General features: G+C 45.8%; 1 protein-coding gene across 15 annotated transcripts in view; it reads right to left on the bottom strand.

Annotated features, from left to right (window-relative positions):
* SORBS1 (sorbin and SH3 domain containing 1) overlaps positions 1-12,002 on the bottom strand; it is a 132,072-nt gene that overhangs the window by 86,237 nt on the left and 33,833 nt on the right. For 14 of the 15 annotated variants that reach the window (XM_038743536.1, XM_038743542.1, XM_038743537.1 and 11 more), the window contains 2 exons: positions 10,254-10,280; positions 10,045-10,157 (listed from right to left, as the gene is read on the bottom strand). In XM_038743536.1, coding sequence (XP_038599464.1) covers positions 10,045-10,157; positions 10,254-10,280 — 140 coding nt within the window. Of the gene's footprint in view, positions 1-3,082; positions 3,458-4,277; positions 5,067-10,044; positions 10,158-10,253; positions 10,281-12,002 lie in introns of all 15 variants that reach the window. The other variant, XM_038743535.1, reaches the window with a different exon arrangement.

The raw sequence follows: 12,002 nt of genomic DNA, 5'->3' as shown, positions 1-12,002 counted from the left end.
CTTTCTCTACACTCTGCTACCTCTAGTCAGTTTCTGCCTCTCTCGGGTGAATTTCATCATTTTTTTTGCTCCCTCTTCAAAACAGGATGGAGATGTTGCTGAGTTTTGGACTGATGCTGGAGTCCAACAGTTGCTATAATATCTGGCTTGCATTTAACAATTAGCATCATTTTCAAGTGCTAGAAAGGACTGATACTACCATGGATATATTTGCGATATGGATTTTATATGTGAAATATAAAAATGAAAATTAAAATAGGTTTGTTTAGCTTTTGAAATTTCAGCTCATCTGTACCTGAATGCAGACAACTTGAATATATATTTTTTAATCCTAGAAAACTGCTTGGAGAAGAGACAATAATAATAATAATAATGATGGCATTTGTTAAGCGCTATGTGCAGAGCAGATAGCTAGGGTCTTCTGCACACCAAATGCCCCCACTTCCTTTTTTCTCCTCACTAGACTTATTTTCAATTCTTTTAATCATTCTCATGTGAGAAAATGTGTCTCCAGTCCACACTGAGTGTGAGTCTCAAAGAAGTGTGATCTGTTAGCTTCTGTAGCCCCGTCCAAAGTGCTGTAAAAATCTGTTCTGCCCTGAATTGTGCACTCGGAAACAGTAACTGGTTCCAGGGCAAAGGCTAAAATATTCCTGAGGTGCACATCCTGAAATGGAATTTAAACATTCAACCTGGCTTCCCCCAGAGGCACCTTGATGGCAAATGACTGAGACTGAAGGGTCTGCAGCCCCTTCTCCCTCTGTGTTCTCCGGTAATAATAAAAATAATCATAATGATTGTGGTATTTGTTAAGCACTTAACTGTGTGCCAGGGACTGTACTAAGCACTGCGGGGGAGGAAATACAAGCAAATCAGGTTGGTCACAGTCCCTTTCCTACATCAGGCTCACAGGCTCAATCCCTATTTTACAGATGAGGTAACTGAAGCACAGAGAAGTTAAGTGAAATACCCAAGGTCACCCAGCAGATGAGGGGCGGAGGTGGGATTAGAACCCATGACCTGGCTCCTAGGCCCATGCTCTATCCACTAGGCTATGCTGCTTCTCAGCTCCCCTCTGGGGCTATGGCATACAGCCGAGCCTCTAGAATTATCATCCTTCCTGTTCTCCTTTCTACTTTGAATGCGAGCCCTTATGTGGCTCACAGCATACGTGGAAGCAGCGTGGCTCAGTGGAAAGAGCCCGGGCTTTGGAGTCAGAGGTCATGGGTTCAAATCCCAGCTCCACCACTTGTCAGCTGTGTGACTTTGGGCAAGTCACTTAGCTTCTCTGTGCCTCAGTTTACCTCATCTGTAAAATGGGGATTAAGACTGTGAGCCCCCGTGGGACAACCTGATCACCTTGTAACTTCCCCAGTGCTTAGAAAGTGATTTGCACATAGTAAGCGCTTAATAAATGCCATCATTATTATTATTTATTATTATGTGGGACAGAGACTATGTCCAACCTAATGAACTTGTATCTATCCCAGCTCTTAAAACAGTATTTGATACACAGTAAGTGCTTAAATACTGAGAGCTCACCTCCTCCAGGAGGCCTTCCCACACTGAGCCCCCTTTCTCCTCTCCTCCTCCCCATCCCCACCGCCCTACCATCTTACCCTCCCCACAGCACCTATATATATGTTTGTACAGATTTATTAGTCTATTTATTTTACTTGTACATATTTACTATTCTATTTATTTTATTTTGTTAATATGTTTTATTTTGTTGTCTGTCTCCCCCTTCTAGACTGTGAGCCCGCTGTTGGGTAGGGACCATCTCTATATGTTGCCAACTTGTACTTCCCAAGCGCTTGGTACAGTACTCTGCACACAGTAAGCGCTCAATAAATACGACGAATGAATGAATGAAAAAAAGAATACTTTCCCAAAATGTGCCCATGGCTAAGAGAATCAGATATTCAACTGAACAGGGTTTGCTCCCTTCAGGGTGAATGGCTATCTCTGCATGGCTTCTGTCACTTTGCTTCTGGTCAAAGGACTGTTCTTCCTCCCTGTTTGCTCAATCAGGAGAATAGCAGGGCAGCCTAATGGATAGAGCATGGGCCAGGGTTCTAATCCTGGCTCCCCAACATGTCTGCTGTGTGAGCTTGGGCAAGTCACTTCACTTCTCTGTGTCTCAGTCACTTCATTTGTAAAATGGGGACTGAAACTGAATCCTGTGATTGGGAGGGACGGTGTCCAACCTGATCATCTCAGAAAAGAAAATAGCGAGTCTACACTTCTCACACAACCATAATAATTATAATAATAATTATGGTATTTGCTAAGTGCCAGGCACTGTACTAAGCACTGGGGTAGATACAAGCAAATGAGGTTGGATACAGTCCTTGTCCCGCATAGGCCTCACAGTCTTATTCTCCATTTTACAGATGGGTAACTGAGGCACAGAGAAGTGAAGTGATTTGACTAAGGTTAGAGAGCAGACAAATGGCAGAACTGGGATTAGAACTCATGACCTTCAGACCCTCAGGCCTGTGCGCTATCCACTATGCCATGCTGCTTTCCTAACCCTGACAGGAGTCCCTGGGGCACTTGCACCTGGCTGAGAAACATAGCAATAAAACCTCATCTCTGATGAGCAGATGGGTCCCGCCGATTGGACTGGCAGCCCAAAGTTTATTTTTCCACTTCCTCAGTCTTGCTATCTTTTCATCTTTACTTATACATCACCATCACATGGCAAACTTTCAAGCGTGTAGCTAGTCAAAATACAAGCAGATGCTTTCATCTGACAGGAAATCAAAGCTGGCTTTTTTTTTTTCCATTTTAAATTCTCTTCCGTAAACATAGGTTAAAAGCCCATAGGTAGCTTAACTCGACAAGGACAGAAAACGAGAGAGAAACTTAAGGAGCTGATCGATACCCACAAAGTTTTGAATTCAATACACACGAGGGGCATGCACTCTAGTAAGTCACAAACAGGGTTCGGTTGTCATAGTGCCAGCAGGGTGGAGAGCCAATGTTCTTCTTCAGAACGCAGAAAACCGAAGGAACAAGCATACTCTGGGAGAATGAGTTTACGAGAGAGCTTGGTAGGAGGGGATTTCAGCAAGCTTACTGTACGTGAAACAGCTCCAGTGAGTTCAAGTTCCAAGACTCTGTGCAGGGTCTCTGGGACTGGAGGAACCAATGGAGGAGGTGGTGAAAATGATGGTGATGTCTGGCTAACGGGGGGAAATGAGCCAGATGGAGTGGCTGGGTGGATATGGTGGGGCCTCCTCTGCAGATGAGGGGGAATGAAATCATCTAGTGTTGGCAAGGTCAAAGGTGAGCCAGGAGAGACAGTCTCTGGGAATGCAGAAAGTTGGCCAAGAGGCACCAGAGGTGGTGGTGGTGTGCTGGAAGTGCTGTCGTGCCCTCTGTCTGTAATGACCAACGGGTGGAGTGGGACTACTATAATCTCAGGCTGAGCTGGATTGGAGGAAGTGGCATCCTGTGGGAAATAAGGAGGGCGGGGGTCATTATGCAAAGATGTGGGGAAGGGGGAAAGAGAAGGGGAAGAGAAAGGGACGGGGGAGAGCAAGAGAAGAGGGAGAGCAAGAGAAGAGGGAGAGCAAGAGAAGGGGGAGAGCAAGAGAAGGGGGAGAGCAAGAGAAGGGGGAGAGCGAGAGAAGGGGGAGAGCAAGAGAAGGGGGAGAGAGGGATGGTGGGAGGAAGGAAGGAGAGAAGGGAAGGAGGAGGGAGGGAAGAAGGGAGATATGGGGAGAGGAGAAAAGAGGGAATTCCATACTTGTACAGCTGTGAAGTGACAAGAAATGACATGCTCGAACAAATATTTTATTGGTTGCTCTTTCCGCAGAGTGCATGAGACAGCCAGAACAAGCAGTGACTTTTACTGGCATCCTAATACTCCATGACACAGAAGAAACTCCATCCAAGTTATTTTCCATCCGGCTATTTTTGCTTTCCTTAAACTCTTCGTTAGAGGGAGAGAAAGAAAGACTCACCCAGTTCAAAGTATCTAGTGAATTTGAACAGCTCAACTGAGACGGCAAGTGAATCTTTCACGGCTCCCTAATACAGGATTGTCTCTCACGTCATCCAATTATTAGCCCGGGTGACTCACATTTATGCCCACACATTCACAAAAACCTTGTGCCGCGGTCTCCCGGGGAAGTGATGTCAAAGTCCAAATGGCAGAGAATTAGGGAATGAGGACGGGCGGGATTAGTGAACACAGGAGACAAGTTAGAAGGCTGCTTGCGTCAGTAAATAAAGACGGGAAAGCACCACGAACATTCCAATTCCCTTGCCTTGGCTGGATACCACAGCGGCGAAGGATAAGGTTCTGTTCTCATCGGATTCCCAGTGCCAGAGGAAATCCGGGAACCTATCCCGGGTGGTCGCACTACTTCCGGGGGTGCAGATCGAGTTCCAAAAGGAGTCCTTTTGCCACGGCTAATTGCATCATTACTGAGAACAATGTTAAAGGGTGGCCGGGGAGGGTGAGGAGGAGGAGGAGGAGGAGCAGGAAGTGATGTTCCGGGGTGAGCCGAGGAAGAGATTGTGGCTGGAGCTCGTGCTTGGTTGCCCTTGTCGGCTGAGGGGGTGTTTGTGGATTGGCCCCGTGCAAGGCTATGGGAGTTTCCAGATGCAGCTGGGCAAGTGTTATTAGACAGACAGGCGACATATAAGCTGCTGACCTTTTTCTTCTCTCCCTTCTCGGGGCGGGGATCTGTGCTGGCATTACTGTAAGAATCCTCCCTAGTGGACTCCAAGCAGCTCTGCTGTTGGCACGAGGCGTCGGGGAGCAGGGAACTGCGACCAGGAGGTAATTGGGCAGCATGCAGGGTGTCTTTAGAAGGTGCCCCGACCACCTGGTTGCAAGCTAAAAAGGCTGGTGTCCAAGTGAGGGTGGTCACTGAGGGTGAGGCGGAAACCCGCGGGCTAGGAGTACGCTGTGAGACATATGGCTTGGGTGAGTTCAGGTACATACAGTCCTTAGAGGGCCCTGCTGACAAGTGGGTCATCCTAAGTTCAGTGGGGGGCTGCCATGCAAAGCTTCCCTCTTGGGGGTGGCAGGGGAGTGGAGGAAAGTGAGTCTTTAGGTATAGAACCCCCGCCAAGAAGGCAAAGGGAGAGAAGGGGAAAAACGGAAAGAATCAGGATGATTATTAGCAGTCACTAGCTTTTCATTTTTTTCCCCACGTTGTCAAGAAAAAAAAAATAAATCTACAGCATCTTCTAAACCAATGTCATGTGAGCCCTCTTTTCCGAATTTCTGTTCTCCGGCGGCTCATCCAAATTACTAAAATCCTCCGGCACCCAGGCATCGCCTCTTCTCCACATTCACACGAGATGAGTCACAAAACAGAATGGGACCCAGAGCCAAGCATCGGTTAAGTCACTGTCAAAAGGATCTTCAGGGGTCTGTGGCAACCAGAGACCCCCTGCAAATCTTGTTTGTACCAAGGGCCAAGAATTTGACAGGAGGTAGCAAGCATTTTCTTTGCACATCTCTTTTCCCCAGTGATTAAAAAAAAAAGAACCGCTAATCCTCCATTCCATAAACTTTAAGGCCCAACGAAAGGTGGCTGAATAAAAATTCATCTGTACTCAAAAAAGTTAGAAATTCTTAGTTTCTGCCAATATATGTTTACATCTTGCCAGCACTTGCTATAACTCTAACAATTCAAGTACACCAAGTGGAACTCAAAGGTTTGACAAATGCCCTCTCTTCACAAGTCGTAGCCTAGAAGAAGGAATCATTCCCAGCGCTGAAATTCAGGGCCAGGGGAAGTGACCAGGAGCAAGACGCCCTGCCCTGCTGGGACTGTGATCTCCAGCACCATGAAGAAATTGTAGAACAATGAAAACTAGGAAGGGCTGAGTCTAATGCTACTCCTAAGTCAGACGCCAAACTTTTCATGGAGCCGTACGGTTTCAAATAGGTCAGTGCAGGGAAGGGCCAGTTCCACCCCTTCTCTCTTTGTTGTTGAATTGTACTTTCCAAGAGCTTAGAACACTGCTCTGCACACAGTAAGACTCAATAAATATGAGAAGCAGCGTGGCTCAGTGGAAAGAGCATGGGCTTGGTCATGAGTTCAAATCCCGGCTTCGCCGCTTGTCATTCATTCATTCAATCATATTTATTGAGAGCTTACTGTGTGCAGAGCACTGCATTAAGCGCTTGGGAAGTACAAGTCGGCAACATCTTCACGACTTTGGGCAAGTCACTTAACTTCTCTGTGCCTCAGTTACCTCATCTGTAAAATGCGGATTAAGACTGTGAGCCCCTCGTGGGACAACCTGATCACCTTGTATCCTCCCCAGCGCTTAGAACAGTGCTTTGCACATAGTAACCGCTTAACAAATGCCATCATTAGAGAAGCAGCGTGGCTTAGTGGAAAGAGCACTGGCTTTGGAAGTCAGAGGTCATGGGTTCATATCCCAGCTCTGCCACTTGTCAGCTGTGTGATTTTGGGCAAGTCACTTCACTTCTCAGTTACCTCGTCTGTAAAATGGGGATTAAGACTATGAGACATGCGTGGGACAACCTGATAACCTTGTATCTATCCCAGCACTTAGTACAGTGCTTGGCACAGAGTAAGCGCTTAACTCATTCATTATTATTATTATTACTATGAATCAAGAGTTCAGCAAGCCCACATATTCAAATACTGGGAACTAGGAAGACACTAACTGAAGCCCACCTTCATGGCTTCTGGTTATTGACCAATCAGCCCCAAACAGCTTCCATGCTGTCAGAGGGGCTCTGGCCCCACAGAAAACCTCCACTTTCCCATTTTCTTGAACCTAGCAATTCCACTCCATTCCTAACGGGAAACTTCCTCTAGACTGTAAGCTCCTTGTGGGCAAGAAACTGTGAGCCCTATGTGGGACAGGGACTGTGTCCAACCCAATTTGCTTGTATCCATCTCAGCACTCAGTACAGTGCCAGACACACTTAAATGCCGTTAAAAAAGCCTACCAACTCCACTGAATTGTACTCCCCCAAGCACTTAGGACAGTGTTCAGCGCACAGAAAGTGCTCAATAAATACAACTGACTGATTGAGATGGGGGCAAAAAATGGGGAAAGAAGGATGCTTTTGGAGACAGGGTTAACTAGAATTATGTTGAGGTGAATGGATGGAGACAAATGCATATGCTTAGTTCTGCCAGAACCCTTTTTTCATTATTCATTTGGGTGAGAATGTGAAGGCAACTTCCATCTGATATTCCAAGCCTGCCTGGGTCATTCATTCAATCGTATTTACTGAGCACTTACTGTGTGCAGAGCACTGTACTAAGACTGAAGTGGTGTTGGGAGAAACAGTTGTGGGGCAACTCGATGGAGAGTACTACAACGTGAGTTTTCCTTAATGCAGGTTTCTTCAATAATGCAACTCCTGGGTTAGAGGGCAGCCGGGTGATGTCCAAGGAGGGACAGTGACCAGAGTTGCCAACTTGTACTTCCCAAGCGCTTAGTACAGTGCTCTGCACACAGTAAGCGCTCAATAAATATGATTGAATGAATGAATGCATTTATTTTACTTGTACATATTTATTCTATTTATTTTATTTGGTTTATAAGTTTTGTTTTGTTGTCTGTCTCCCCCTTCTAAACTGTAAGCCTGCTGTTGGGTAGGGACCGTCTCTATATGCTGCCAACTTGTACTTCCCAGGTGCTTAGTACAGTGCTCTGTACACAGTAAGCGCTCAATAAATATGACTGAATGAAGGAATGAATGGAAAATCTCTCATAGCCTTCTAAATAAATCCTTTGGAAATAAGCACCCATCAACCACAGGAATCAGCACTGCCTACTGGATAAATCAAGGGTCTGGAAGTTGGAGGACCTGGCTTCACTACTTGACTGCTGTGTGACTTTGGGCAAGTCACTTTGCTTCTCTGTGCCTCAGTTACCTCATCTGTAAAACAGGGATTAAGGCTGCGAGCCTCCTGAGGAATATAGATAGCGTCCAACCTGATTAGCTTGTATCTTCTCCAGTGCTTAGTGCAGTGCCTGGTACGCAGTAAGTGCTTAACAAATACCATTGAAAAAAAGAGTCCCTCTTGAAACTGGCAGCCTGAAAAACTTTAAATTAGAAAAAGGCCTTCAGCAAGAAGCAGACTGGTCTGCTGATTTCAGAAACATTTAGATGGATGAAACAAAACCTTCAGTCTTCAGTGCCCCCGCATGGCCACGGTAGGACGTGGGTTGGCTTATTTCCAATTTGCAGAGTCGTCATCCTTCACTTTGAAGACGATGCCGCTGACCGGCAGATGTGAGAGATTCCTGCTCACAACCCGGGTCCTCCACAAAATCAGAGATTCTCAATAAAATTTCAGAAAGCTGTTTTCACTAGAGGGTCTCTTAGAAAGGTGCGATTCATCTGGGACACTGAGTTTGGTGAGGGAAAAAAAAACAATCTGTTGGGTTAGACTCTAGATGTGAGAGATTCCTGCTCACAACCCGGGTCCTCCACAAAATCAGAGATTCTCAGTAAAATTTCAAAAAGTTGTTTTCACCAGAGGGTCTCTTGGAAAGGTGCGATTCATCTGGGACACTGAGTTTGGCGAGGAAAAAAAAACAATTTGTTGGGTTAGACTCTAGATGTGAGGGATTCCTGCTCACAATCCGGGTCCTCCACAAAATCAGAGATTCTCAGTAAAATTTCAAAAAGTTGTTTTCACTAGAGGGTCTCTTGGAAAGGTGCGATTCATCTGGGACACTGAGTTTGGCGAGGGAAAAAAAACAATCTGTTGGGTTAGACTCTAGATGTGAGAGATTCCTGCTCACAACCCGGGTCCTCCACAAAATCAGAGATTCTCAGTAAAATTTCAAAAAGTTGTTTTCACTAGAGGGTCTCCTGGAAAGGTGCGATTCATCTGGGACACTGAGTTTGGTGAGGGAAAAAAAAACAATCTGTTGGGTTAGACTCTAGATGTGAGAGATTCCCGCTCACAACCCGGGTCCTCCACAAAATCAGAGATTCTCAGTAAAATTTCAAAAAGTTGTTTTCATTAGAGGGTCTCTTAGAAAGGTGCGATTCATCTGGGACACTGAGTGTGGTGAGGAAAAAAAAAATCTGTTGGGTTAGACTCTAGAGGCCTGGGTAAAAAAGCTGTTCTGGCCATCCGCCCTCTTGGGAAAATCACATAACCTTGCTGAACCACAAAAACGGGAATAAGACCATCTCGTTTTACCTAGCAAGACTGAATTGAGGAAATTAACGTTTTTCAGTAATAGTTAATTTAATCAACAAGTGAAAGTAAGACAAAATGACAGATGGAAAACACTTTCTGTTTTGGGGGGAAAAGGTGACACAGAATTCCCTTTCCCACCTCAGAGCAAAATCAAACATTGAAGAGAAGGAAGGGATTAAGACATTGTACTCTCCCTAATTCTTAGTACAGTGCTCCACACACTTTAAGTACTCAGTAAATGCCATTGATTGATTGAAGTACCGCATCTGCTTTGAAAACTTCAAGACTAGCTGCAAACAGGCTCAAGATCAGCATCACATGGGTTTTAAATAGGAAGCGGAGGTCACTCTCCCAGCTGCACAAAACCTGGTGAATAAATTACATGCTGCCCAGTCCTGCCTCCAGACGGGGGCCCTGCAAGATGATGCCACCCACTCAGGTGATGTGCAAATCTGGATATCTCCAAAACTCATTGCCACGTGGGTATTAAAAAGAAAAAGGGAGCAAAATAAAAGCTCACGTTTCATTTTCCAGAAGCTAAGAAGGTGAAAGCAGGGGTAACGTCTCCCATTCAGGACAACCCTTTTCTAAGAGCATCAAATATGGAAACATTAGGAGAAGCAACACACCAAAAACCAAGTGTATATTATGATTGGACACACAACCACACACACTTTTTTTCCTTCTGTTTTTCTAGAAACCCATTCTGGCTTTGGTCCAGGACTTTGGCACAGGGCCTGTTCACCTCTCGGCTAAAGGCAACCATGAAGGAACACGACTGAACAAAGACACGAGAATGGCCACCTCCCTCCCCAGTCCTCCCGTCACTCAGCCACCCACTCCTACCATCCATCTGGCACAGGCCTACCTGAGACTTGCTGTCAGAGGGCAAGTTGGGTCGCACACTTCGGTAGCCTTTGGCAGCCAGCGAAGAGGGCTGCACATTTCCATTAGCATCGCCAGAGGAGAGCCGCCACTCATCTAGGAAATGAAAAAGGATTCAGGACCACTGAGCATTCCTGCTGGTTGTTAGGCTCTTCCACTGACCCTGAAGACATAATTCAAGAGAAGCCATACCTGCTTGGAGGCTGTCTGACTCCAGACCTATGTGTGCCCCAGAGAGCAGTGAAGCAAGAACAAAAAAGGGCAAAGAATTAAAAGTTACATTTAAAAGAAAAGTATGGACTGCACAGAATGGAAGAGAATTCAGTGTCTAGATTTCAGATAAAAATGCCTTCAGTCAGGTCTCATTTCCATGGGGACCAACTCTAACCACGATGCCCTCACAGTTTCTGACCTTTGAAAATACAAGGCTTACATTCAGAGGGATGAAGAAACAATTGTTCCTTGACATTCTTATTTCACAGGCAGCAGAACACTCCGCTCCCAAGTCATGACTCAAGATATAAATACCAGACATTGCTGCATATTCACAGCCTCACTACTAAACCCTAGAAAAAGTGGTTACCCTAATTAACACTATTGTGTTAGCTCAACAGATATGTGTGAACATAGCTAAGCCCTTTTTTCTTAGGTCATGATGGTCAGACAGAGCCAAATATTAGCCAAATCCAACATGTGACTACATTTTCAAATGGGCTTTTCTTTCTCCCATTAAGGTAGTCTTGGGGTTAGCTTCCCAAAGTGACCTATCCCAGCTTTTCTCCAGCCTGCACACTTAACTCCACCCTATCCCCTCTTCTGGTCACTCCCACGCCATCCCCTTTTTAGCCAATCCAATAGTCTAGCTGGGGGGTTTGAACCATTTTTGACCCATTTGAACCTTACATCTCTTTCCAATCAGATACCGCCACCTCTCATACTCTTCCTCTTCAGTGCTACATCAGTTGGCATGAACCAAATGTAAAACTTTCATCCTACCCTCCACCAACTCACCCCAGCTTCTCCTGCCCCTCCTTTCACTGGGCTCTTTGGAATCTCCGGTCTGTAATGGTTCATTCCAGTGTCATCTTAGGCCAATCCCTATCCCGCCGTGTCCATTCCGAGACACGCTCCTGGTGCTACTCACTGCCTTTTCTGTTGCTCCCTCTGCATCGCCTTTTCCCACTCTCTGTGGCCTAAATGGCGAGGGGGAGGGGAGGAGGGAGGAGCCTTCTTGTCGCCATCACCCTGCCAATTCCAAATCCTGCCAATTCCAGCTCCTAATTATCCGTCTTCACCAGCTCAACATAATACTGTGAGAACTGATGGCTTCGATGACAACGGTTGTCCTGACGACACTTTTTTTTGTGTGTTCCCAGAATGCAGCTGACTCACTTTCTTGTAGCACATGTCGAAGATGCTCTCAGAGTCCCACTAATCCCTCTTTCCACCACACATCTTTCCCTTACAAGGGCTTTTTCATAGAGCAGCAGCCTTCCATTCCATCTTCCACAAAGAAGTTTAACACAAAAAGCCCAGCAAGCTTTGGGACTCTCATGAAATTTATATACAAGTCTTTGTAAAGTGCCCATAGATTCTGAAATTGTCCTTTCATCTATTATGCTGTGGAGACTGCCATTTTTAAGGGTGGGAAAAATTAGCAATCCAAATAGGCCCAGCTGTCAGGGAGGGACTCAGAGACAAAACCACTCCCCTCCCACACCACCCTCCAAAGTATAAGGTCTTGGGCTCCATCAAGTGAGAGGACTGCAACTTTAAGAAGTGGATTTTCAGCACTGGCAAAGAGCTCTAGTCCTTAAACCAAACACACCATCCCGCCATTACAACTCTGAATCTGGAGGTGGAACTATTTGATCTGCCTGGGGCCCTGAAAAGCTAACATCAGCCCTAATTAGGAAGCACGCTTTCCATCTCCTTTTGCTG

Source organism: Tachyglossus aculeatus, chromosome 3 (genome assembly GCF_015852505.1).
Source record: "Tachyglossus aculeatus isolate mTacAcu1 chromosome 3, mTacAcu1.pri, whole genome shotgun sequence".
NCBI classification, from domain to species: Eukaryota; Metazoa; Chordata; class Mammalia; order Monotremata; family Tachyglossidae; genus Tachyglossus; species Tachyglossus aculeatus.
The sequence above is the reverse complement of the archived record's forward strand: the minus strand, read 5'-3'. Positions and strand labels throughout refer to the sequence as shown.